This window comes from Dermatophagoides pteronyssinus, unplaced genomic scaffold (genome assembly GCF_027571235.1).
Source record: "Dermatophagoides pteronyssinus isolate colony J.1.1.1.1 unplaced genomic scaffold, Derpt_VIB-CSIC_2022.12 sq0033, whole genome shotgun sequence".
Classification (NCBI taxonomy): domain Eukaryota; kingdom Metazoa; phylum Arthropoda; class Arachnida; order Sarcoptiformes; family Pyroglyphidae; genus Dermatophagoides; species Dermatophagoides pteronyssinus.
The window spans coordinates 290,026-315,452 of record NW_027461557.1 but is presented as its reverse complement, the minus strand read 5'-3'; the positions used below and the strand labels follow the sequence as shown (position 1 = coordinate 315,452).

General features: G+C 28.7%; 5 protein-coding genes and 2 long non-coding RNA genes across 7 annotated transcripts; 4 read left to right on the top strand and 3 right to left on the bottom strand.

The window, feature by feature from the left end:
- Positions 1–122: 122 nt before the first annotated feature.
- Positions 123–5,646, bottom strand: LOC113794286 (uncharacterized). The gene is made up of 8 exons (XM_027344394.2): positions 4,889–5,646; positions 2,167–2,375; positions 2,044–2,091; positions 1,813–1,852; positions 1,648–1,695; positions 1,062–1,195; positions 762–993; positions 123–695 (listed from the first exon to the last, which is right to left on the bottom strand). The coding sequence occupies exons 1-8, from the start codon at positions 5,049–5,051 to the stop codon at positions 256–258; spliced, it is 1,314 nt and encodes a 437-aa protein (XP_027200195.2). The 5' UTR covers positions 5,052–5,646; the 3' UTR covers positions 123–255.
- LOC142645969 (uncharacterized) lies at positions 2,439–3,365 on the top strand. Its single transcript, XR_012846982.1, has 2 exons — positions 2,439–2,834; positions 2,912–3,365. It is a non-coding gene; the product is annotated as an uncharacterized LOC142645969 (long non-coding RNA).
- A 6,021-nt stretch (positions 5,647–11,667) lies between the features above and the next one.
- Positions 11,668–13,272, bottom strand: Syx8 (syntaxin 8). Its single transcript, XM_027341520.2, has 7 exons — positions 12,989–13,272; positions 12,835–12,934; positions 12,669–12,763; positions 12,352–12,596; positions 12,192–12,284; positions 11,977–12,078; positions 11,668–11,902 (listed from the first exon to the last, which is right to left on the bottom strand). The coding sequence occupies exons 1-7, from the start codon at positions 13,009–13,011 to the stop codon at positions 11,838–11,840; spliced, it is 723 nt and encodes a 240-aa protein (XP_027197321.2). The 5' UTR covers positions 13,012–13,272; the 3' UTR covers positions 11,668–11,837.
- Positions 13,273–13,679: 407 nt separating this feature from the next.
- Positions 13,680–15,540, top strand: Eno (alpha-enolase). Its single transcript, XM_027341518.2, has 5 exons — positions 13,680–13,882; positions 13,960–14,114; positions 14,189–14,901; positions 14,967–15,083; positions 15,154–15,540. The coding sequence occupies exons 1-5, from the start codon at positions 13,798–13,800 to the stop codon at positions 15,386–15,388; spliced, it is 1,305 nt and encodes a 434-aa protein (XP_027197319.1). The 5' UTR covers positions 13,680–13,797; the 3' UTR covers positions 15,389–15,540.
- On the bottom strand, positions 15,279–16,092 carry LOC142645970 (uncharacterized). Its single transcript, XR_012846983.1, has 2 exons — positions 15,733–16,092; positions 15,279–15,644 (listed from the first exon to the last, which is right to left on the bottom strand). It is a non-coding gene; the product is annotated as an uncharacterized LOC142645970 (long non-coding RNA).
- A 4,200-nt stretch (positions 16,093–20,292) lies between these two features.
- Positions 20,293–21,698, top strand: LOC113792611 (peptidase 1-like). The gene is made up of 4 exons (XM_075823641.1): positions 20,293–20,588; positions 20,647–21,018; positions 21,117–21,283; positions 21,350–21,698. The coding sequence occupies exons 1-4, from the start codon at positions 20,361–20,363 to the stop codon at positions 21,570–21,572; spliced, it is 990 nt and encodes a 329-aa protein (XP_075679756.1). The 5' UTR covers positions 20,293–20,360; the 3' UTR covers positions 21,573–21,698.
- A 485-nt stretch (positions 21,699–22,183) lies between these two features.
- LOC113799127 (peptidase 1-like) lies at positions 22,184–23,510 on the top strand. The gene is made up of 4 exons (XM_027349716.2): positions 22,184–22,457; positions 22,516–22,902; positions 22,988–23,157; positions 23,251–23,510. Exons 1-4 carry the CDS (start codon positions 22,230–22,232, stop codon positions 23,462–23,464), a joined length of 999 nt encoding a protein of 332 aa, XP_027205517.2. The 5' UTR covers positions 22,184–22,229; the 3' UTR covers positions 23,465–23,510.
- Positions 23,511–25,427: the final 1,917 nt, after the last annotated feature.

Here is a 25,427-nt window from a genome sequence, read left to right as displayed (position 1 = left end):
AGTGGATTTTTCTTTAATTAACATTCGAATTCGAATTTTACAGAATTTTATTGTTTAAAAAAAAATCTTATCATTTTATTGTTTTTTTTGGTTGGGAAAAAATAATTACAAGAAAAATAAAATGAAGAAACAATGTTTGTTTTTATATATTTATAAACAGACAGAAAATGATTCAAAATACTATTGTACATCATCATTATTTTCTTAAATAATTTTTCAAAACTTTTTTTTTACAAAATCCCAAACAAAGAAAAATCATACAAAACATAAGAAAGATGAAAGTAATAATATAAATAATAAACAATAAATATAATTATAACCTAATATTAACGATGATGTTGAACAACTAGAACTTTGTGATAAAAGATATTCCGAATTAAATGTTCGAATAATGATTTGTTCTTGAAAATCGGCAATAATTTTGATATAATAAACAGTACATTGTAATTCAATTTCTTCGGTTTGAAAATATTTTTTTTCCATTTGAAAACGTAAATTCAAAATTGATTCACCATTATTATTTGGATTTTTATCATATTTAGTTAGATAGGTATTGTTTACTTTTTTACCATTTATAAACCATGATAATTGAGCATTCAAAATGGTTGTTGAACAATTCAAATTGACAATATCGTTAACATTATATTTGTCACGTATACCAGTGATGATTGGCATTTCTTTGCTATTAATTTGGGCTTTATTTCGTGGAAAAAAACATTGAAAATTAATCAAATTTTTCATTTAAAATTTCATGCTCAAACCTGATGTATATCGCCGACGTGATAATGATTTTGTTTGTTTTGATCCATCAATCAAATATTCAACAGTTTTTAATTCATATAAAAACATTAATGATGATTGACAACGAATCCTTAAACTATTATCATTTTGAAAATATTTTGGATTGATTTGAAAATTCAGGCCAAGTTTCGATTGTATCAAACCATTACTATCGATTGTTGGTTTCGAATTGATTAGAAATTCTTTTGGTGCCTAAACAAAAAAAACCCAGGTAATTTGAAATCAGTGAATTTTAATCAGAAAAAAACAACAAAACTTACCGGTAAATCATTAATAAACCAATTTAAATTTAATTTTGGCCAACCATAACCGGAAATACATTCAAAATTAACATATTCATCAATACGATAATAATCACAACTACCATTGATTGTTAATGTTTCATCGGGTAACACTGTTTCAAAACAACGAATAAAAAAGAACCGTAAGAAAAAACCATTATCATCATCAGTGGTAATAATAATAATGTGGCAAAGAAAAATATGATGATGGCCATCATCACGTCAAAGAAGAAATAAAAAAAAAAAAGATAAAAAACAAACGAGAGATTGGTCCAAAGAGATTTCAATTAGCTCGAATGTATTTATTGTTATCGTTTGTAGAAAATTTATAGATCCAAAAAAAAATGTGCGACAAATAAAACCAATGAATGAATGAATGAATGAATGAAACCAATTCCTAAATAATTAATATGATGAATCATGATGGCTCTTTTTTCCCAGTGTTTTTGTTGTTGTTGTTTTTCCATGGCTATCAACACTCGAATCAAATGATTATATTTTCTGGGGTTTTCTTTTTTTTCTTTTGTTTTCTGGTTTTGTCTATCATGGTAACTAAAATACTTACCATATATTTTCATTAGTTTTTCATTTTTTCTTGTTGCAAATGCAGGACCTAAGTCAAAACAAAACAGGAGATAGTGAAAAAAAGTTAAAGATCAGGATCAGGTCACACAATAGGGTGCACACAAACATAAACCAGGAAAAAAAAATTTTTGTTATCATTATTTACCTTCGGTACTAACTTCGCAACCATAAAGTCCATCAGAATTCTAACCAAAATGTAATGAATTTTACGCATACAAATTAGGTGATAACAATTGAATGATTTGGATGGTTGAATGTGATGATTATGGACGGAAAAAAGTTGTATTGTTTTGTTTTTTTTGTTTCGTTTGTTTGGACAAAGATAAAACAGAATTACAGAATTTCATAGGCAGCCGCCAGTTGTGAAAAAACTTACCAAATCTGTATGATGTAATATTACATGAGTTGCGTTGGATTTTTTAAGCTGTAAAAGTGAATGAAAATTACAAAATGTGAGAATTACGAAAATTACAAAAAATTGATAAAACTGGATATTTACATCCAAATAAATACCATCCAAATTGAATGATTGTTTTGGATAATCTTCTTCTTTCGGTAGATAACGATAAAATTCAATATAATCTTTATAAAATTTTACTGAATAAAGTTCACTATTTTCCAGATTATAATCACAATATAATATTGCATGGCTACCATTTGAAATTGCTTCAGGTACATTAAATTTTTCGATACGTAATGTTTGACAATCTAAATGTATGTGTGGAAATAGTGGTAAATAGAGGGGTAGAAATAGGTGAGTGAGTAAAAAAACAAGATCAAAAATTGAATCCATTATCAAAAATCTCATAAAAAACAAAACAAAAGTTATTCAATTAAGTCATAATTCAATTTATCAAAAATATAAGCTTTCCTGCATATAATTACAACATCGACAAGCAAACAGCAAAACAACAAAATCAATTTTTTTTTGTTTTTTAAAAACAGAGAAGCCAACTTTTCCTATCACCACTAATATGATGATGTTTCTCATCATCATCATTTGGTTTTTTCTTTCTTTTGGTTCTCTCATTTCTGGATCCGAACAGTGATGACAAACGTATTTTGTTTATGAATTTATTATTCATAAACTTTTTTTCTTTTTTTCGTTTTGTTTTTTTGATACAATTCAAATTCAAAATTCAGTGGCCAAAAAAATGGAATGAAACGGTAACAAAATGAACAAACGAAAACGAAAAACCATTATGATCCTGATGAAACAATCAAATATTTTTTTTTTTTTTTAGATTGCCTAAATCATCATCAGTTGAAAACTTATAAATTGAACTTTTGGAATGAAGAGAATCACACATATAATGATCATAAAATATATGATGAATAAAATATATATATTGATAATGACAATCATCGATTTTCTCTCATTCATTTTTGGCTATCCATATAACCATAATAATGATAATAACGATAACCATTAAAGTCATACAATTACCAGGGACAATATTCGAATATTATTATCAGAGAAAAAGAGAGAGAAAGAGAAATATGAATTTTTCTTTGCATTTGATGATGACATTCGGGTTTCGTTTTTGTTTTTCGTTTTTCTGTATTTATGCAGAAATTATTCAATTATTGATAGGGAAAATATGGAAAAAAAAGAATTTAACTTTGTTGTTGTCCGTAACAAACCAACAAATGAATGAAATGATAATGATCGTAAATGAATAATAACTTTTTTTTTCATTTTGTTTCTTTCTTCATATCTTCATTTCGTCATTTGCTGCTGTTGGTGCTATGTGTGTGTTAATGATCAATACGCGTGTTATAGTTCATGAGAGAGAGAGAAAATGAAATAAAATATTAATCTCTCTCTCTCTCTGTTGGAATGATAATAATGCTGATGATGATTATATTTGACTGACTATCATCATCACGATCACCACCACCTTATACTAACACTTGCTCACCCATCTGCCCACTTATCCACCCCATTAGTTGATTAATTAAAAAATTTTTTTAAAGTTTTGAAAAAATCAAAAGAGAAAAAAAAATTCTGAATTTTGAAATTCTGTTCATCAAATGCAGGTCAATCGATAAAATATTATTTCCTATTTTGGGTTTATTTTTGTTTCTTATCTGGAAACCTGTGATTAACAACAGCAGAAAAAAAATGAAAAATAATTAACCCCGCGGAACAGCAGCAAGGATAAAAAATAATTATTAGCTTGACAAAAAAACAATAAAAATCTCCACAAAAAAAGAAGAATATTCTCATCATTTTCAACAAGAATTAATCAATCACAATCGATTAACAATAACAGCAATAACAACAACAACAATTAATTAACCCTCAAGGTTCGAGGATGATACCAAAAAAATGGATTCTTGTTGCTGCTGTTGTTGTTTTTTAATTAACATCAACATTGAATCAGGTAAATCAGGTGAATTGATTCGAAAAAAGCACAGAAAAAAATATGTGAACCTCTCTTTTCACTCGATCGATTCATTGTCACCACACTGTATAATAATCAGGTAGCTTGTATTCACCGGAAAATAAAAAACGAAAAAAAAATCGACAAACAAGGTTAAAAGACGAACGAACAAACGAAAAAAATTGATTCAGGTAGCAAACAAGAAAAAATCAAAGACAGACAACGAAGGAAGAAAAAAATTATTACATTATTCATATAGTGTGACAACAGAAACAAAAAAAAACCGAAAATTTTCATTTTTTTTTCTATAACATTTCTGGTGAAAAGATTCTCGAAATACAATTCTTCATTCGAAAATCCGGAAAAACATAGCTGGCTTTTTTGTCTTAATTATACGTTGTTTGCTCTCTTTTTTTCTCTCTCTCTCTCTCTCTCTCTCTCTCTCTCTCTCTCTCTGTGGATTGTCATCAACAACAACAGCAAATAATTATTATTTAAAACACAAATCAGAAATCAGAAATGAAATTTTCTCTCTGGAAAACATATGTCATCACAAGATTTGTGGCTTCTTTTTTCCGTCGTCGACACTAAATGCGTTCAATATTAATCAATCAGGTCAAAAGTGACGATAATTTATTCTCCAGGTAAATTCTTCCTCCTACTTTCCTGTAAACTACTGTATCAGAATATTAATGATCTTTGGTGGTGGTCATCATCAGAAATTTTTTCCTTAATTAAATCATCATCGTCATCATCGACATAAACGCCCACGCACACCCACCCACCATTTAACACTCACGCACACACACGGGAATAAATTTCAAAAATGATTACCTTTACAAATAAATGTCAACATGAATATGATCAACAACAGAATTGTCATTTGATGATAATGTTGATGGTGACGGTGACGGTGGTGATTTTGGTGATAAATTTTCGAAATAAACGTCGAAAATGAATTCATTTTTGAAATTATTAATTTTTTCATCATAATCATAATTCATTCATTAACCATGATTAATCATTATCATAATTAAGTGAACAAACGAACGAAAAAACTGAGCTTTAAACTGAAAATTGATTTATTTTTTCGGTCGATTTTTGATTTTAACACACACTGGATCAACTGGGGGGAGAAAACCACCAGCACTTTGATGATAATTTCAAAAAAAATATTCTTGAAAAACCAAACGAGAAAAAACTGAAAAAAACCCCAAGAGTGTGTGCATGTGTTGACAGGTTGACTTCAAGCTTACAACTGAACCGTACACAAACCGAGGCAGAGAGAATTGTCGGCTACAAAAATCATCAAGTTTTTTTGGTTCTGAAAATGAAAATGGTGATAATGTGTTTTTGGATATAGCGGGAGAGAGAGAGGGGGAGAGACGGGTATTTTTTCAGTTATTTTCTCCGGTTATTATTGCTGTTTTGTTGCAGGTTTTTCATACATTATATGTTGTTCAGTATAGGTTTCCCGTTATATATTTTTAGTTTATAGTTTCTGACGCCAAGCAAAGAGTGATGATAAAACGGGAAAAAATGGATAGAAATCAGCGCATAACCTAACCAATTTTATTCATTTTTTTTATAGCCCACTTTTTTCTTTTTTTTTTTTTTTTTTTTTTTTTGATTGGATGGGTTGGACGGTTGTTTTCTTTCTGAATGGCGCCAATTTTATTATCATCGTTGTCGGATATATTTATTTATTACCACATGGTCTAATTTCGATTTTTTTTCTTCGCATAGAAAATGTTTGGATTTTTTTTTTGTCAAAAAATTTTTCACTAACCTAACCTCACTTGACTATGAATCACAGTCATAGTCATGGCCATCAACCTAACCTCACTTGACTATGAATCACAGTCATAGTCATGGCCATCAACCTAACCTCACTTGACTATGAATCACAGTCATAGTCATCAACCTAACCTCACTTGACTATGAATCACAGTCATAGTCATAGTCATGACCATCAACCTAACCTAACCTAACTCAACCATGAATCACAGTCATAGTCATGGCCATCAACCTAACCTCACTTGACTATAAAATCCTGGCTTGGTAAGAAAAGCATAAGGAATTTTTTTTTTTTTTTTTTTTTTTTTGTTGAAAGTGATATATATTCAAACAATAAAGACATTTTTATTCATTCATTTTTTATTGTTTGAATATTCTTTTCTTTTATTGAATCTAATAATAATAAAGATGATTTAATGTTCCTTTATTGTTTTTTTTGTTTTGTTAACACGTCATATTCCCGGGAATATCACTAAGCAATTTCAAGAAAAGAAAACGAAAACAAAAAAAAAGTCAAGTGATGATCCCGAAAACAAAAAAAATCATATTTAACGTTTCACTACCATCATCATAATGATGTTTTGAATGAACAAAAAAAAACAACAGCATCTGAAAGTGTTTGAGTGTTTTTTAAATGATTAACCAACCCGAAAAATGAAAAAAAATTAAAGAAAAGACATCCAACCATATCTGTAGAAAACTCTTTTTTTCCATTTTTTTTCACTTGATCTATGAATGGACCATACATGTATTTAACACAAATATTGTGATGACAACCGGAACAATGATGAAAAGAAGATAAATTATTAAGCTCGTGTTTGCGTGTTGATTTATTAAATAATGAAAAAAAAATGAAATGAAAACAAAACAAAACAAAGGAAAAAGACAGAACCAAAATGAATGAATTATCTTCATTAACCCATAGTGACTATGATCATATCATCATCATCATCATTGACTTTTTGGAATCTTTTGTTTTTTTCCTTTTCCATCCAAAAGTCATCATCATTCGTGCAAATTTCATGACGGTTTTTTCTGTTGTTGATTAGGAACCAATTTTTTTTGCTGTGAAACATTCGTATCTTTTAGTTAAAATTGACAATGATGATGATCAACCGGATAAACATATTACCTGAATCAGACTAGAGAAACATATAAATGTGGAACACACACACACACACTGATAGTCCATATTTACCTATCTCATTTTTTTGGTGTTTGATTTTGATCAAACCAAACCACAAACGAAAAAAAAAACAACAACGATATTTCATGATCAGGTCTATATTCTATATTTTCGAACAAAGGGGGAGCGAAAAAAAAGATGAAAAGTGCGTGAGAAAAGTTTATAATAATTTATCAATATAGTGAAAGAGAGAGAGAGAAAGAGAGAAAGACTAATAACAATAATGACTTGGGGTAAATATAAAGAGAAAGAATAATATTTATTATTATAAAAAGAGAAAGAGAGAGAGATACAATGATAGTCAACGAAAACAACAATCATAAACAACATTGAAAGTCAATCGAATGAATGAATGAAAACCACAAAACAAAACAAAAAACAACAAAACCAAGCAAAGAATCGGAATATAAAGTCACACACACACGAATATGGAACCAAAAAGAAAAAAAAGAAAACAAAAGATAATAAAGTAATTTATTAGTTATAGATGAACGAAAACGAATAATAACCGCGACGAATAACGAATAACCGCGACCCGATAAACACATTTTGATAATAATGATGATGATGATTTTATGAAACAAACAAACAAACATAATGTGTGTGTGTATTGGTCGATTGTCATTGTCACACACACACACACACACAATAAACAATCGACCAATAGACAATGTTAAACAACGACTAGAACGGCTATAGATTATGTATTATATAATGCATAAAATTGCTTTTTTACAGGCAAAACAAAACAAGAGGAAAACACAAAGGAAAGAATATTTTTTTCTTTCCCCCCATCCAAAAAAATGAATGAATGAATGAATGAATGAAAATGACATTTGACAACTATGTAATAATGATGATGATGACAATGGTTGTTTGTTTTTGTTTTGTTTTGGTGGATGATGAATGTACAGCACAGATTCTGGATTCACCAAAACAATGAGAAAAAAATCACTTTTTGGGTTTTTTTTGTTGTAGGGTGTTTGTCCATACACAGCAGAGGAAGAAAGAAAAAAAGGTCAATACATAATAGGTAAAAACCACTGTCGTCGTTAGCGTTGAATAATAATTATTAATGAAAATCAATCACATTATCCTGGGGAAAGAAAAAAGTAAAAAACATTGAGGAAATTCAACAAATAAAAACGAACAAAACATCGAATTAATTGAAAGGAACCTGTTAAATGAATGAATGGAAAAATTATTGGCGACCATTTTTTTTCCTATTCAATTCTCTTGATTATCATTATTATCATTTTGGTTATGATGGTCATCATAGATCATCACATAGATCACGTCATAACAATGGTTACAATGTTATCGATTAGAATAAATCATAATAAAAATACCGAACGACCGACCAAAACATTCCGAACGACTGACCAAAAATATTCCGGACAAGCTTGTTTTTTGGGATCCGAAAATAATATATTTTAGTTTATTTTGCGGCTGATAATAATGATAATGAAAGTCAATAAAAATAAAATAGGTAAAGGTAAATAATAAATAGATAATAACCTTAATGGTTATCTTAATTACTTTTTTTGTTGTGTGGCTAAATTAACACCAATCATTGTTGATATAGTTGATCAACTATTTTAACAATGGTGGATATTTGTTTTGTAAAAAAAACAAAGTTTTAATCAAACGAACGAACGAAAAACTTTTAAAATCCATATTGACAAATCGAATGATCTTTTTTTTGTATAGGTTTTGTTTTTCAATTCTGTTTTTTCTTTCCAATTCTTTCTTCTTTTCTTTTCAAAAAAAAAGAAAGAATCAAAAACTGATTCTTTTTTGTATGTAGGTATTAGCCAAATATGAATAAATAAATAATTCTTTCTTATCAAACAAATTCTTTTCCTCTTTATAGTCAGCCAGTCAGAATCATAAAGCAAAACAGAAAAAAAAATTGGCATATTTGTCGTTTTTGGGTTGTTTGTTTGTTTGGGTTGTTGTTTATGATGATGTTTATGAAGATGATAATGTTCGATCCACCAACAACAACAAGAAGAAAATCCGAAAAACAACAACGAAACAAAAAAATGAAAAGAGGATTCAAAAAAAAGTGTGAAAAGAAGAAAAAAGAAAAGAAACATAAAGCCAAAAAAAAGAGAGATGCTCTTTTAATACTTTTATGGAAATAAGAGAATATATGATTTATATTTTCTTGTTGTTCGGAAAATTTTGAGCATTTTTCTTTTGTTGTTCAAAGATTTTTGTTTCCATCGAATGAATCTATTAGATAAACCCTAAACACAGATAATGTTTTGAAAAATTCATTTCAAACAAAAAAATTCAAAATGGACAGATGTTTGTCTGGCTGGTTAACACATAATAACCAATGTTTTGTTTGGTTATCGCGATACGTTTGTTTGTTTGGTTTGTTTTTAACACGTTGACATCATCATTATTTTGACATTATTTTGTCTCGCGTGACTATAAACCAAATGGATGAAAGGAAAATCTTGAAAAAAACAACAAAAACAAAAACAAATCATTATAGATAGACAACAACAGCGAACAAAAAAAAACAAATGAAATATGCTGATGAAAAACATGAAAAATCTTTGTAATATGTGTGGTTATGTTTACAAGGGAAAATGGTAATCCATTTTACCCTTATTATTATTGATTATTGATCATCATCCACATATAAAATACACAAGTCATTCCCGAAAATAAGAATAATGTTGATTTTTACCCCCTCCAGTCTCCCCAAGTGTTATCAATTTCAATAAAATATCATCAGACCGGTGTCAAAAGAAAAAACCTATGTTACTTTTCAAAAACATCATCATCATCATCATCATCATTCACACACACTTCAAAGACATTAACACTTTCAACAACCAAAACAACCAAAACAACATTTGAATGACAAACACACCAAAAATAAGATAATGAAAAATGAAATGTCTTCATCTTCTTCTTGGTATTCTTGGTGGTGGTTACATTCATTCAAAATGATGTTGATTCATTCTCATTTCCCCCCTCCCCCCGCAAAAAATTATTAAATTTATGCAAACATTTTTTCCTTGATTTGATCAGTGTGTGTGTGTTGTATGAACTGAATTGAGTGAAAAAATGTTGATTAAAATATGTCAAGAAATCAGCGCTGTTGATGATGAGAGATATTATGGCAATTATAATGAAAGGGATGGCCAAACACAAGAATATTAAAAATGTTTTTTCCTTAAACGTAATGAAATGAAGAAATTCCATACAACAACATATCAATGTCAATGTTGAGTTTTTCTTCATTGCTTTGAATGTGAAATTGAAAAAAATTATGAAAAGGGGTAGAATTTTTTTTGGGTAAAGATGACACTTGAAAAATTGTTTTCACATTCATTTTCCTCATCTCTCTCTCTCTCTCTCTCCGTGAAAATGAATCATTTTATTAAGAAAAGAGGAAGAAAAATTACAAGATACCAGTGTGTAATAGCAAATATACCCTCTGTATGTGTGAAGATCTTATGTCAAAATGTCATATTTAGAATACTTTGCAAACGCAGAGAGAAGCAAAATGAAAATAAAGATAAATTATTTTTGCGGAATTTTATTCCGAAAATGATGTGTGTGTGTTTCTGTGTCTGTTTCGGTGTCTATGAGATCTGTTACATTCAAACAGAGAGAGAGAGAGAGAGAGAAAAAAACCAAACCAAATGAATGAATTTGAGTGAGAATAAAGAGACAGAATTTTAAAGATTTTTTTTTTTGTTTCCATAAAGTTTCTTTATTAGTAACATTAAAAAAAATAAAGATGATGAGTATGGGGGCAAAGAAACAAAATTTATTTTTATTTTTTAGGGACCAAAATATTTATTAAGGTTTTCGTTTCGTTTTAAGGGGAAAAATATGCAAATTTCATCATCATAATCATAATCATCATCATCCACATAATGGGCTTTTCAAGAAGTAAATTAATTATAAACGAAAGAAAAAAACATCGTTTTATAGCGATAAACAATACACACTCACACAGAGAGAATCCGAATTAAAGTTTTGGTAATGAATCAAAAAAAAAAATTATTATGGAGAGCAAGTGAGGAAAAACGGTTTTTTTAAATCTTTGTGAAATTCGCGTTCGAACGGGATTCGAACGAATAACAGGACCGACCAGAAAAAAAAATGAAAGTAAGATAAATTGTGAATTTTCCTTTTCTGATTTACCAAGCTAGTTTGTTTCAGTTGAAAAAAATGAAATAACGAACTAAACAACAACACGTTGTTGTCGACAGAATCTCTCTCTCTGTGTATAGAGTAATTTCCTAATCTTTTAAGCTTTCTTTCGTTCGAAAAAACTAAAAAAATATAATAATTTTCAGTGAAAAAATCCTGTTGTTCGTTTTGTTGTTTCCGCGGGAACCAAACGAAAAAAATGAAAATGAAAATGATAAAGTCGAAAATTATTTATCCCATCCGAAACACTCTTTATTCTCCTCGAAATAATACTCGAAGCCAGCCAGCTCAAAGATAATACAGTCGATGTTTAAAAGATCAACGACGGTTTTTTTTTAACAAAGTTGATATATTTAATAATAAAAAATCAAAAAATATAAATTTATAATCATTAAGCAGAAAGACAAAACTTTGTATTACACAACAGCAAGCAAATTCAAAAAAAAAAAAAAAAAAAAATCCGATGCTAAAATGATGATTTTGTAAAGAAAAATTTTTTTTTCATTCATAACTTTTTGAGCCAATGTTGATTTTCGTTTTTTAAGTTGAAAAAAAATCAAAGTAAACGCGCGATATCAAAAAAATTGTAAATAACAAAATTAGTTAATAATTTAGTTAATTAGGCACAATACTGACTACCAAAATGGCAATCAATAATAATATAATTATTGTCCAATATGCTAGAGAAAAAGGAAGAAGAAAAATTATTCAAATGTTTTCAAAGTTGACAAAAAACAAACAAAAAAATACATACCACATGTACCACTTTCACGTGTAACAAAACGAATATTCCGTGTATTACGAAGTAAACGTTCAGTATTATCATCCATTGCTTCACCAATATCTTCCAAAATTTCTAACAACAAAAAAATGATGTAATTTTTTCAATTAGAAATCATTTGGGAATTATAAAATTAGTAATTAACATTTAGCTTGTCTAACTAATCCTTGATTTACATCACTACTAACCATTTTGTACAGTAAGTTCAGAATCAATTTCACGTGCCAAATATTTTTGTCTTGTTATAACATTGGTCAATGAATCTATATTTTGATCCTGTTCTGTATATAGAAATAGAATCAAAAGTTCCATGATTTGATTGATTGATTCAATCAAACAAACACAAACCTTTAAACAAATTTTGTTGAATTTCTTTCATTTTGGAAACATTTTCAAATCGATTTGTGGTTGAATCCGATACATTTAAACCATCATTCCAACTAACAATTGGTGCTTGTTGTTGTGATGATGATGATTCATAATTATTTAACAAAGAGGAATGTTTAGGATTCTGTAAAAATGTTTCAATTTTTTTACAACGATCATTAAATTGATCAACTAATCGTTGTCGGCGTTCTTTTTCACGTTGTGTTCTAAGTGCAAAACATAAAATGAAATTTTCAAAATTCAAATTGAAAATTTCCCTGGTTGTCAAGCGAACTTACAATTTATTTGTTGTTGCCAATTGATTGAGCGTTTCTTGTAGTTGACCAATTTTACGTTGAAATTTTCGAAATAAATCTTTTATATATAAATCACTCTGCCGAAATTTGAAAATCAAATGAATAAAAACTTGGAAAAAATCAAATCAAATTCAAATGAACAACAAACCTTTGCAAATGCCGGCGTATTTGTTGGATATTGATTACGTTGATTAATTTTATGCATAAGTTGATCGGCAAATTCATCAATACTTTCAACATCTTTTAACCTTTTTTTTTGGAAAATCAAAACTCAGAATCAGAAAAATTGCAAAAAAACTTACCATTCATCCGTTATGGAACCCATGATTTGATGAAATTTGATTTTTGATGATGATTAAATCATCTCATTTTACCAAACAAACAAAAAAAATGTCAAAACAAATTTTTTCTTCGATGAGCCAAAAAATTATCATTCTTTCGAAATTCTCTTGTAGTGCCATCTTTTGTTCATAATTACAAATGCAAATTAATTTCCCTGTCCTTTAAAAAAATTTTATCAATAAAAATTGATAAAATCATTAAATTTTTATTGACATTAATGGAGATCAATGTACGATGGATGATAATTATGTAAAGAACTGAATTATCTTCTTGAATCGAACATTCGAGATAAGATTCTTTTCGTATCAATAGAGCTTTCGGTCATATCGAAAAAAAAACATTGATAATAACCATTTATACTTGAAAACATAATCTTCTGAATCACTTGAATGATTATGACATTTTTTATTTTTCCATCATTGTCAAAAACAATAAGGTCATATTATCAACAACAACAAAAATTTCCATATCATACGATAATATCATTCGAAAAAATTCTTTTTTTCGAATGTTTTTTTCATAATAACATGACGTGATGTGCTATAACGTTAATCGAATATTCGAACGGCGCCGTCGCATTTAGAATTTTTTGTTGTTCTGTTCAACACGCGCGCGTCTATATAAATATCCAATATAAACTGTCATTGAGTAAATTGTTTCAAAGTCAACTTTCGCCGTCATTCAAAGTAAACAAATCCGTTGTTTAGCCGCTTAATTTCTAATTATTATCGTCAAGAAATCATCATTTTCCATAAGTAAATTGTTCAAAATGTCCATTCTAAAAATTTATGCACGTCAAATTTTTGATTCACGTGGTAATCCAACATTGGAAGTTGATTTGACAACTGATTTTGGTAAATTATTGTTTGATTTGATTCGATTGATGTGACCAGATTTGATTTTGACAATCTTTTTCATCTGTTTTGTTTAGGTGTTTTTCGTGCCGCTGTACCAAGTGGTGCATCGACCGGTATCCACGAAGCATTAGAACTTCGTGATAAAGATAAAGCCAATTATCATGGTAAATCTGTTTTGAAGGCTATTGCCAATGTTAATAATGTTATTGCACCAAAATTGATTAGTCAGGTAAGCAAAAATAATGATGATCCTTACCATTTCCCATTGATTAATTGCTAATTGTTGATTGTTTCCAAAATAAGGGTCTTGATGTTACACAACAAAAAGAAGTTGATGAATTTTTAATCAAATTGGATAATACACCAAACAAATCAAATCTTGGTGGTAATGCTATTCTTGGTGTTTCATTAGCCATTGCTAAAGCTGGTGCTGCAAAAAAACGTGTACCATTATATCAACATTTGGCTGATTTGGCTGGTATTAAAGAATTTGTTTTACCTGTTCCGGCATTCAATGTTATTAATGGTGGCTCACATGCTGGTAATCGTTTGGCTATGCAAGAATTTATGATTTTACCAACAGGTGCATCATCATTCACACAGGCAATGAAAATGGGTTCAGAAGTTTATCATCATTTAAAAAATGTTATTAAACAACGTTATGGTTTGGATGCTACTTGTGTTGGTGATGAAGGTGGTTTTGCACCAAATATTCAAAGTAATAAAGAAGCTTTAGATTTGATTATGACCGCTATACAGATGGCTGGTTATTCCGGTAAAATTGATATCGGTATGGATGTTGCTGCTTCGGAATTTTATCGTGAAGGAAAATATGATTTGGATTTTAAAAATCCAAATTCCGATAAATCAGCATGGCTACAACCAGTACAATTGGCTGATGTTTATCGTGGTTTTGTTAAAGATTATCCAATTGTTTCGATTGAAGATCCTTTCGAACAAGATGCATGGGATGATTGGACTGGTTTTACCAGTACAGTCAATATCCAGGTTGTTGGGTAAGTTTAACCATGATGAAAATTTTCAAATTTCATTAATAAATGTTTGTTTATCTTAACCTTAGTGATGATTTGACTGTAACCAATCCAAAACGTATACAAACAGCAGCCGAAAAGAAATGTTGCAATTGTTTACTATTGAAAGTTAATCAAATCGGTACAGTTAGTGAATCAATACAAGCGTAAGTTGTTTGCGAAAGTTTTAATTGATGATTGAAATTTTATGATGATTTTTTTTGGTTTATTTTTTAGACATTTATTGGCCAGAACAAATGGTTGGGGAACAATGGTATCACATCGTTCAGGTGAAACTGAAGATACATTTATTGCCGATTTGGTTGTCGGTCTTTCAACTGGCCAAATAAAAACCGGTGCACCATGTCGTTCCGAACGTTTAGCTAAATATAATCAAATTCTTCGTATTGAAGAAGAATTAGGTTCAAAAGCTAAATATGCTGGAAAAAATTTTCGTCATCCACTTCAATGAAAAAAAATTTTTGGACCGGTGAATGAATGAATGAATGAATTTTCCTCAATACAATCGATCAATCCAGTTTGTGGTTGTTGATTTGATTTGATTTTGGATGGATAGTTTTAAGACTTTGAAAACAACAATTAAAAAATTTATTTTTTTTTCCATTTTGTTTTTTTGTTTTGTTTTTTGTTTGCCAACCAATAATAATAATATTCGAATATTCGAATGTAGTGAGAAAATTCCCGGTAAAATATTTTCCAAAAAAATTCTTTTCCAAAATTTTTTAAAAATTGATTTTCAAAACAAATGAAAAAAAATGAAATTATTAAAATAAAATATTTGCAAGAAATACATACATAAATTATAACCTTTTTTTTGGCCGTGGTGGAGAATATTTACATGGGGGGCCAGTTGAAGAATTCATGGATATATTTTTTTCCAATTTCAAATTTTTCTCCATTTACAATGGATGATCATCATCTTACGTCACAAATAATAATAATAATAGATTTTATGCGAATTTGATGTAATTTGGTTTTGTTTTTTTTCGTTGTTTTCAAACCGAAAACAAAAAAACAAATTCAAACAAAAAATGATGATGGGTTTTTGTCGACTGAGGGGGGAAGGAAAAACTTTTCAAGAAATAATAGTTCCCGAAAACGAAAACAGAAAAGTGAAAGAAAAAGTTCCCGGCCACAAGAAACAATGGAAAAAAATTCGAACGCAAAAAAAAGATTCGAATTGAAAACGAAAAAAAAACGAAGAATATTATTCATCGAAAGAAATTCTTGGTTTTTCTCGTTTTTCGTTTTCGAATTCATCCTAATTGATATGAATTATTTATTTTGTTTTTTCTTTCTTTTATTTTTGTTGCGATACCATTTTTAATTATAAATAATTTAGTAAGAATTAAACAAAACACACACACAAGTATATCATCATCATCATCATCGAATGGTTTTTTTGCGAAAAAAAAATCGAATTGAAAATGGTGGTGAAATCATCAACCAACCAACCAACAAACCTCGCTATGAAGATTGCCCCCAACCAAAAACGAAACGAATGAGAATACAGCAAACATTATCATTTCAAAATACCAACGACCATCAACCATTCGAACAGAAAACAAACATTTATCATTGTCATTTTATCATTCTCCCCCCAAAAAAAGATACTGAATAAATGAAAAAGTTGAGCACATTAAGTAAGTAAATCCAGAAAGAGAAATTTCATCAACTTTTTTTCTCTGAATTGGTTGGTTCGAATGATGAAAATAGTAAGGTTTTTTCAGTTTTTTACGAATTTCTTCAAAAATTCAAATGAAAGTTTATTGTTTTCAATGAATAATAATATTTTGTTTCCCATTTTTTCAGATGAAAATGATTGAATTGAAAATTCTTTTCTCTTTTGGCTGCGCTTGAAAAGAATCGATATCATCAATATTGAAAAAATTGGATTGACCCGTCATATCGATACTTATTACACATCATATTTGAATCAGATATTGTTCCTGATTCCTGACAACAATAAATTACGCAATTCAAAAGTTTTGTTTGAAAAACAAAAACAAAATTGATGATACAGCTTGCAAGATTATTATGTAATATCTTAAAATATCATCTGCTCTGAACAGAAAGAAAGAATTTTAACCTTTAATCATTATTATCATCATCATTAATGTTAATTTTGAAAACAAGATTAATTATTATACAATAAACAACGATAATGATTTGAATATTCACTGATGATGATAATTTTGGGTAATTTCGAACTCAATTTTGGGCCAAAACCATTAACCAACAACGTTCATAAACAACGTTTCGATTTGTATTTTGTATTGTGGAAAATAATTCTCGAAAATATAATGACAAAACATTTAAAAACCAAACAAATGATCATCATCATCAAAATGTTTATTTAGCCATTTGAGAAGAAGAGAAGATCGCTCTCATTCATTTATTGAGTTGTTATTGACCGTTTTGTTGTTGTTGTTGTTATTGTTGCTGATAAATGGATCCCTTGTTGTTGTTGTTGACATCGTATTGAAACGATATAAAACGATTACCAAATGTGACAAACAAACAAACAAACAATTGCTGTATGTGTGTGTAATTACACTTTTACAACATTGGATCAAAGAAAATTTTAGAGAATCGTTTTTGGCTATCGTAAATGTTGTTTGTAATCATCGATTTCTGGTATAGAACCTGGAAGAAGAGAAAATTTCTTTATTAATTTTTAATTTGATTTGTAAAACTGGTAATCTTTGTCGATACAAATCAAGATCAATGACCAAAAGCAATGAAACAAAAACTTTAAAGAAAAATTATTTAAAGATTTCTGATCAATCGATCCGAATCAATGAATGATTTTTATCTGGGAAAAGCCAAAAGAAAAGTTTCAAATGCTATCAGTTTTCGTATTTGAACTTTCATTTCACTCTGTTGTTTGTTTTTTTAATGTTTAAATGTTTTTCATCATCATCACCCGAAAATGATTCGATGAATAGATTTATTAATCACTTGGGATATCTCTCCTTCCCCCCATCAGAAAAACATAAAACATTGTAGATAGATAATGTGTGTGAATGAATGAGGTAAGAAAAATAAGAAAAAATTAAAGTAAAATCAAAGTAAAGTAACGTAAAATGTTGATATAATTAAGATTCATTTCGTTCAAATATTTGCTGTTCTTTGTTTTTTATCATTCGATTCTTTTTTGATAATTTTTCAAGGAATGAAAGTTTGAAATTTTAACCCTTTGTTTGTCTATATGGATGGTTTTCAAGTTTTTGTTTTTTTGTTTTCTTCATTGATGATTCCATCAACCACCATTATTCATTGACAATTAGAATCTTTTTACCAGAAACTAAAAGCTAATTTTGTTTTTTTTCTTCGGAAATGTTTCTTTCTGTACGGAAACTTTTCTGTTTTTCGTTTGTCTGAATGAATATAATGAATGAATGAAATAAATCACCGACAGACAGTCAGAGTCAGCATAGAAAAGAAAGAAAAGTTTGTATCAAAATGGATGCCAAAGACCAAAAAAAAGATGGCGAGAGAACTTGAATTGATTGATTAGTGTGTGTGTGTGTGTGTTTTGCGAATATTCAATCGAATCGAAATGAATATTGAGATATTTTTCCCACCTACACCATATCTATCTTCAGAGTTTGTTTTTTTGGTGATAAAGTTTTTCATTCGTTCGTTTGTTTGTTTGTTTGCTTTAAACAACAGCAACAGAAAAACATGATTAATGAGCATTGATTATATCCTGATTATAATTCAATAATCAAAACAAAGCAAAAAAGGTCAATCAATGTGATTATCAAGCGAAAAATATTGATGGTTTGTTTAATGGGGAAAAACGTCAAGGTTTTTTAATCAAACCAAAAAAATAATGTTCGGTTATGTTAACAATATGTCCATCAAGATGAGAGAAGAAAAAGATTTGTATAATATCTTTGTCAATTGAGAGATGTCAAATCAGTGAAAGAAAAGAACGAAAAACCAAAACAAAAACTGAATTTGTATTCACATTTTTTTGGTTTTGGTTCTTTCTTTTTCCCAAAAAAGAAGCCCACATCTTACTTACAAATATAATCAGTCATTAGTCAATTATATGATGATGATGATGATTATGTTGAAAGATGAAACAGACCAAACATTTTTTCGTTTTTATTAACCCGCATTGCTTCGTTTTTGTAATTTTCGTTTTTTTATTACAGCCAGAAAAAAAATAGAGAAAATTTTCTATTGAATCGAATGGAAAATGAGAGAGAGCCCTCCAATTCTATTTAAATAATGATGATCATCTTCATCATGTTGATCTGATCTGATCAATATCTCCATTGATCATGTTGTGTATGATAATAATGATGTTTTGTTTGTTTGTTTGTTTTGTTCTGTTATCATCTGGGCTTTCAATTACAAAAATATGGTTGATGTTGGTGATCAATGTTGTGGTCAAGAATATTTTTTTTTGCTTTTTTTTTGATTTCCATTTTGCTCTTGAACCATGAATAAATACAAGAGAAAGATTTGTTGTTGTACGAAATGTGTCAAAACTGTCGAATAGAGAGAGAGAGAGAGAGAGAGAGAGTTTTGGCTGTCGAATGTTTTGGATTTGCTTTGCATCATGTTTGTTTCTTAATGTATAATTTGATGTGGTGGTGGGGGGAAAAAAGATTGCCAATCATATTGGGTGGCTTTGGAACTGAAACAAAAATGACAAAACAAATGTATTTCTGGCTTGTTAAACATAATTAGAAATTTTCTTTTCTTTTTTGGCTGTCCAAAAGAAACATTTTCTTTCTTTTTCTTCGTGGTAATGAATCTGGAATATGGAATATGAAATTTTAGAAGAAAGAGAAATGCATGATGTTTTCATTTTTTTTCTCTCAAAATGATAAAAATCATCAGCCATAAGATTATAATTTTTGGCAATAATCCGTAGAAAAATGTTATTCAATAAAGTTTTTTTTAAAAAAATTTGATAAAGTTTTTGTCTAGACAACAATAATAATAATAAACCGATTCTGGGAAAAAATAGCAAAGATTTTATTGCAGAATTCTAATTACAGTGGTACCTCGGTTAACGACGATGATCGGTTCCTGAAAAACCGTCGTTAACCGAAATCTTCGTTAACCGAGATACAATGCGATTCTTGTTTTTTAATCATCGTTAACCGAAAAAAATCGTCGTTAACGGTCTTCTGACCGAAATCGTTAACCGAAAATTTCGTTAACCGAGGTGTTCGTTAACCGAGGTACCACTGTATCATAAAAAATATATTGTCCCTTATAAATGATGATTTTGTCTTTGGATGAAATCTGCGAAAATCTATTACAAAGTTCAATTATGATTACGTTTTGTAAGGAAAATTTATGATTTCTTTGCATTATTTAAATAGCCACATCTTTCTCAATTTCAATCATATTATCTAACAGTTTTTTTCTCTCGTTAAAATCTTTGCCAAAAAAAAATGAAATTCATTTCGATTGTCGCCGTATTGTTGTTGTTGTTGTTGGAATTCAACAATGCTCGTCCATCATCGTTGATACGAACATTTGAAGAATTTAAAGCTGCATACAATAAAACCTATGCTACTGATGAACAAGAAGAAATTGCCCGAAAAAATTTCCTTGAATCATTAAAATATGTTCAATCAAAAAACAATCAAAGTATTGCCATCAGTCATTTATCCGATTTGGTAAGTGTATCAAATTCATTAAGTCGTCAATCAATCAATCGAATGTTCATTATTTTAGCCATTGGATGAACAGCAAATAAAAATAAACAAAAATTTAATAACAGCAAATATTTGTCATATTGATTCCAACATGACTATTCCTGATGAATTAGATTTACGTTCATTACGAACTTTGACACCAATACGTATGCAAGGAAATTGTGCATCAAGTTGGGCATTTGCTGCTATTGCTTCATTTGAATCAGCATTACTTGCTGCAAATTATATTTTTCCATCAGATCTTTCCGTACAAGAACTAATTGATTGTGCATCACAGAATGGTTGTTCAGGTGATAATATTCAACGTGGTTTAAATGATTTAAAATTTGGTTTTTACTATATGGATCGATATGGTGTTGTTGAAGAATCTGTTTATCCATATGTTGAACATGTAAGTTTAATCTTTTGCACTCCGATTGAGTAACTGAGTGTTAAGGGTTAATTTTCCATTTTTTTTTGATTCGTTTATGTTGTTGTTGTTTATGATAGGAACAATCATGTCCACGATTACTAGGAACATCACGTTATATGACTAGAACTTATTGTCAAATTGAGCCACAAAATCCATTGAAAATTCGTCAAGCATTAACAGAAACACATTCAGCTATCGCTACAATTATTGCTATTAAAGATTTCAAATCTTTTCAACATTATGAGTAAGTTGTATTGAAACGTAAATAAAATTGATTAACGTTGAAAATTACTAATCTTTTGAAAAACAGTGGCCGTACAATTATTCAACATGATAATGATTCTGATCAACAACAAGTAACATATCATGCAATCAATATTGTTGGTTATGGTAATTTTCAAGGTTTAGATTATTGGATCATTCGAAATAATTGGGATATTACATGGGGTGATAAAGGTTATGGTTATATTGCTGCCAACAAAAATCTAATGGAAATTGAACAATATCCATTTGTTGCTTATGGTAACTACTGAATTACTGAAGGAAGAAAAACAAATTGAAACAATTTGAAACAAATTGAAACAGTTTCTTTTTTTTTCTTAAAAAATCATATATTTATAATCTAGATAAGAAAATGATGAATAAAATTTGAATTTGAATTTTTTCTTGAAATTTTTTTTCAATGTAATTAAATGAAAAAAAAATCTTTTCATTTTTGATCAGCGATACCGAAGATAAAATTAGGTTTTTTTTTATAGATTTTAAAACATCAATTAATCATCATTCCATTGATTGATTGATGTGTTATTCGGTTGTGACAACAAAAAACATTCAAAACGCTATTTCAATAAAAGGTTTTTGATTTTTTACATATTTTTTTCGTTCTTTGATAAAAATGGTAATAATAAAAAAAAGCAGGAAAAACAAACAATATTCCTGGAGAAAAACAAACAACAACAACATTTTATTGGAGAATTTATTTTGAGAAAATCATCATCATCATAAAAAAAAACCAGAAAACAACAAAATATTTTTGTCTTGCTAATTGATCAAAACGATGAAATCCAGGATGCAATTAACGACATAAAAACATTTATGATTTCTTTTATCTCTGTATATTTAAGCATCAGCATTTTTCAATCTAATCCAATTTTGCATTGTTTTGTTTTTCTCTTATTGTACTTTGAAATATGAAATTGATTTTTGCCATTTTCTTGTTGTTACTGTCGATATTCAGCAATGTTTTGGCTCGTCCATCTTTGTTGATACGAACATTTGATGAATTTAAAGCTGTCTACAATAAAACCTATGCTACTGATGAACAAGAAGAAATTGCCCGGGAAAATTTCCTGGAATCATTGAAATATGTTCAAACAACCAGCAATCCAGGTGTTTCCATTAATCATCTGTCCGATTTGGTAAGTGTTAATCAATCAAATTCATAAAGTTGTCAATCAATCTAATCAATTGATTTAGTCATTGGAAGAATTTGAAAACCAATTTCTAATGAACAAAAAAACATTTGAAAACTTGAAGAAAATTTCCGGAAATTTCAAAGCAACAAATTTTTGTCAAATTGATCCGAATATAAATATTCCCTGGGAAATTGATTTACGTTCAATGCATACAATAACACCAATACGTATACAAGGAAATTGTGCATCAAGTTGGGCATTTGCAACTATAGCATCGGTTGAATCAACATATTTGGCTTATAAAAATTTATTGCTAAATCTTTCTGAACAAGAATTGATTGATTGTGCATCCAAACATGGTTGTACGGGTGATACTATTGAACAAGGTTTATATTATATTCAACGTAATGGTATTTTATCGGAAAATCGTTATCCATATGTTGAACGTGTAAGTTTTTCATTTTTGATTCTTTGATTCTTTGATTTTTGATTCTTTGTTGTTGTTGTTGTTGTTATTGTTCATATCTAAATAGGAACAATCATGTCAACGACCATCATTGAATTCCCGAGGTTATTCAATACAAAATTATTGTCAAATTGAACCCGAGAATCCATTAAAAATTCGTCAATTATTAAAAAAAACACGTTCAGCTATTATTGCTTTAATTGGTTTTCATGATTTACAAGCTTTTCGTCATTATGAGTAAGTTTTTTTTGCATTGAATCGCAACCAAAACTGAAAATTCAATGTTGAAAATTCAATTTTCTTCTTTCTTCTTTTTCGAAAAAAAAACAGTGGCCGTACAATTATTCAACATAATGATGATAATGGTGAACCGTTAAAATATCATGCAATCAATATTGTTGGTTATAGTAATACTAAAGGTGTAGATTATTGGATTATTAGAAACAATTGGGATATTACATGGGGCGATAAGGGTTATGGTTATTTGGCTGCCAACAAAAATCTAATGCAAATTGAACAATATCCATTTGTTGTTATTTTATAAAAATTTTCGAGTTTTTTAAATTAAATTTTGATTTTGTTTTTGTTGATTGATTGGTTGAAACGAAAAGGGGGTATATAAATGACCAGAGAATTGAGTGTTAATTTTGGTGTTTTTTTTCTGGTTTTTTTTTAAAAAAAACTATGAAACCATTAGTGATAATCATATTGATTTTATCGTTTATAATCATAATGTTATTGTTGATAAATTCGGGTAAATTAATAAAAATCGATGATAGTAATAAACCGACAACAACAACCGAATCAACAGCAACAACAACAAAAACGACAACAACAACCGAAGCAACAACAACAACAACAAGAATGGTAAAAACAACAAAAAAATCGTTACCAAAAGAACCAGGATTTGTTTGTAAAAAATTTAAAAATATTTCCAATTCTCTTCCAGAAATCAGTGGTTATATTGAAACATATTATAATGAAAAATTACGATTAATAATTTTTCATTTAATGGCTACTTATCCATTTCCAATGAAATATACTGTTGAAATTAAATTTATAAAATCAAAATCAGAAATATTTAATGAAAAAAATCCATATAAATTGAATTTATGGCAGGCATATGAATTCAAAAAATTTGATTTCGATAGTGATGGTGTTGGTAATCGATGGATCGATAATGATGAACGATTAATTTTAAAACAATCGCCAGAGCCAGAACAACCTGGACAGATAATATTAATGTCGAAACCAGTACCCGAACAATTTAAATCAAATCGTATTTGGTTATTTGAATTTACTGTTGATAATCAAACAGAGCCTAAAAAAATTGGTAAATTATGTCTTACAGAATCGGGTGATAATGGAAAATTATCGTTAACATTTGATGATGATGGTGATGATGATCCTTGTAATTATTTTCCATATGTAACAGTAAAACCGGATTCTATTATAGTAAATAATCATTATTTATACATGTTTTATTCAAATCATGTGGATATTTTAACCGATTGGCATCTATGCAATCCATTTGATGATTCAAATGAACAAAAATTCAATTGTATAATTCATTATAGAGAAATTATTATTGGTAATTTTTTTGTTTGTAATAATAATAACTAAATAATAAAAAACTTAAAATGAAATTTGAATTTTGATTTTCAAAAGCTGATTGTTGGTTGGTTGATTGACCACGAAAAGTGCGGTATAAAAATGACCAGGGAATTGTGTTTGGGTTTGATGTTTTTTTTTTTTTGTGTTTTTGGTGTGTTAAAATATGAAAATGATAACAATTTTGTTTATATTGATTGCTATTACATTGCTGTTGCTCATATTATATGATCATTTTTCTGATGATAATAGTGATACTGATGATAATGAATCGACAACAACAACAACAACAAACAGAATAACAACAACAACCAGAACAAAAGAAAATAAACCAAGAAAACCTGCAGGATATGATTGTGAAGAATTTCAAATTGAATTTGATCGTGTTATGTATACTGGTTGGGGTTTTATTGAAACATTTTATAATTCGAAAAATCATATGCTAATTATACATCCAAAAATTGGTTTAAAAAACAAATCCACTAATTATTTTATTGAAATTGGAATCGAATCCAAATTATTCAAAAATCCATATAAATTGAATTTATGGGAAGCAAATGAATTGAATAGATTCGATTTCGATAGTGATGGTGTCGGTAATCGATGGATCGATGATGAACGATTAATTTTACAACAACAATCGGAATCAGAACAACCTGGACAGATAACATTGACAACAAAACCAGTGCCCGAACAATTCAAATCGAATCGTATTTGGTTATTTGAATTTTTCAGTGATAATCAAACAGAACGAACAAAAATCGGTAAATTATGTCTTACAGAATCAGGTGATAATGGAAAATTATCAATGATATTTGGTAAAGATCAAGATTGTAAATACTTTCCATATGTAACAACAATACCGGATTGTATTTTAGTAAATAATCGATATTTAT

What these genes read in the sequence shown, in the direction of transcription:
- LOC113794286 (XM_027344394.2), bottom strand. Translation starts at nt 5,051, where the DNA reads ATGATTATGATGAAAAAATTAATAATTTCAAAAATGAATTCATTTTCG. An exon ending in TGGATGGTATTTATTTGGAT is followed by an intron (nt 2,092 to 2,166) that starts GTAAATATCCAG and finishes TCACTTTTACAG; the next exon opens with CTTAAAAAATCCAACGCAAC. An exon ending in TATTACATCATACAGATTTG is followed by an intron (nt 1,853 to 2,043) that starts GTAAGTTTTTTC and finishes CATTTTGGTTAG; the next exon opens with AATTCTGATGGACTTTATGG.
- Syx8 (XM_027341520.2), bottom strand. Translation starts at nt 13,011, where the DNA reads ATGGGTTCCATAACGGATGAATG. An exon ending in ATACGCCGGCATTTGCAAAG is followed by an intron (nt 12,764 to 12,834) that starts GTTTGTTGTTCA and finishes AAATTTCGGCAG; the next exon opens with AGTGATTTATATATAAAAGA. An exon ending in TTGGCAACAACAAATAAATT is followed by an intron (nt 12,597 to 12,668) that starts GTAAGTTCGCTT and finishes TTTTGCACTTAG; the next exon opens with AACACAACGTGAAAAAGAAC.
- Eno (XM_027341518.2), top strand. Translation starts at nt 13,798, where the DNA reads ATGTCCATTCTAAAAATTTATGCACGTCAAATTTTTGATTCACGTGGT. An exon ending in TGATTTGACAACTGATTTTG is followed by an intron (nt 13,883 to 13,959) that starts GTAAATTATTGT and finishes TGTTTTGTTTAG; the next exon opens with GTGTTTTTCGTGCCGCTGTA. An exon ending in GTCAATATCCAGGTTGTTGG is followed by an intron (nt 14,902 to 14,966) that starts GTAAGTTTAACC and finishes TCTTAACCTTAG; the next exon opens with TGATGATTTGACTGTAACCA.
- LOC113792611 (XM_075823641.1), top strand. Translation starts at nt 20,361, where the DNA reads ATGAAATTCATTTCGATTGTCGCCGTATTGTTGTTGTTGTTGTTGGAA. An exon ending in TCAGTCATTTATCCGATTTG is followed by an intron (nt 20,589 to 20,646) that starts GTAAGTGTATCA and finishes TCATTATTTTAG; the next exon opens with CCATTGGATGAACAGCAAAT. An exon ending in AAATCTTTTCAACATTATGA is followed by an intron (nt 21,284 to 21,349) that starts GTAAGTTGTATT and finishes TTTGAAAAACAG; the next exon opens with TGGCCGTACAATTATTCAAC.
- LOC113799127 (XM_027349716.2), top strand. Translation starts at nt 22,230, where the DNA reads ATGAAATTGATTTTTGCCATTTTCTTGTTGTTACTGTCGATATTCAGC. An exon ending in TTAATCATCTGTCCGATTTG is followed by an intron (nt 22,458 to 22,515) that starts GTAAGTGTTAAT and finishes CAATTGATTTAG; the next exon opens with TCATTGGAAGAATTTGAAAA. An exon ending in GTTATCCATATGTTGAACGT is followed by an intron (nt 22,903 to 22,987) that starts GTAAGTTTTTCA and finishes ATATCTAAATAG; the next exon opens with GAACAATCATGTCAACGACC.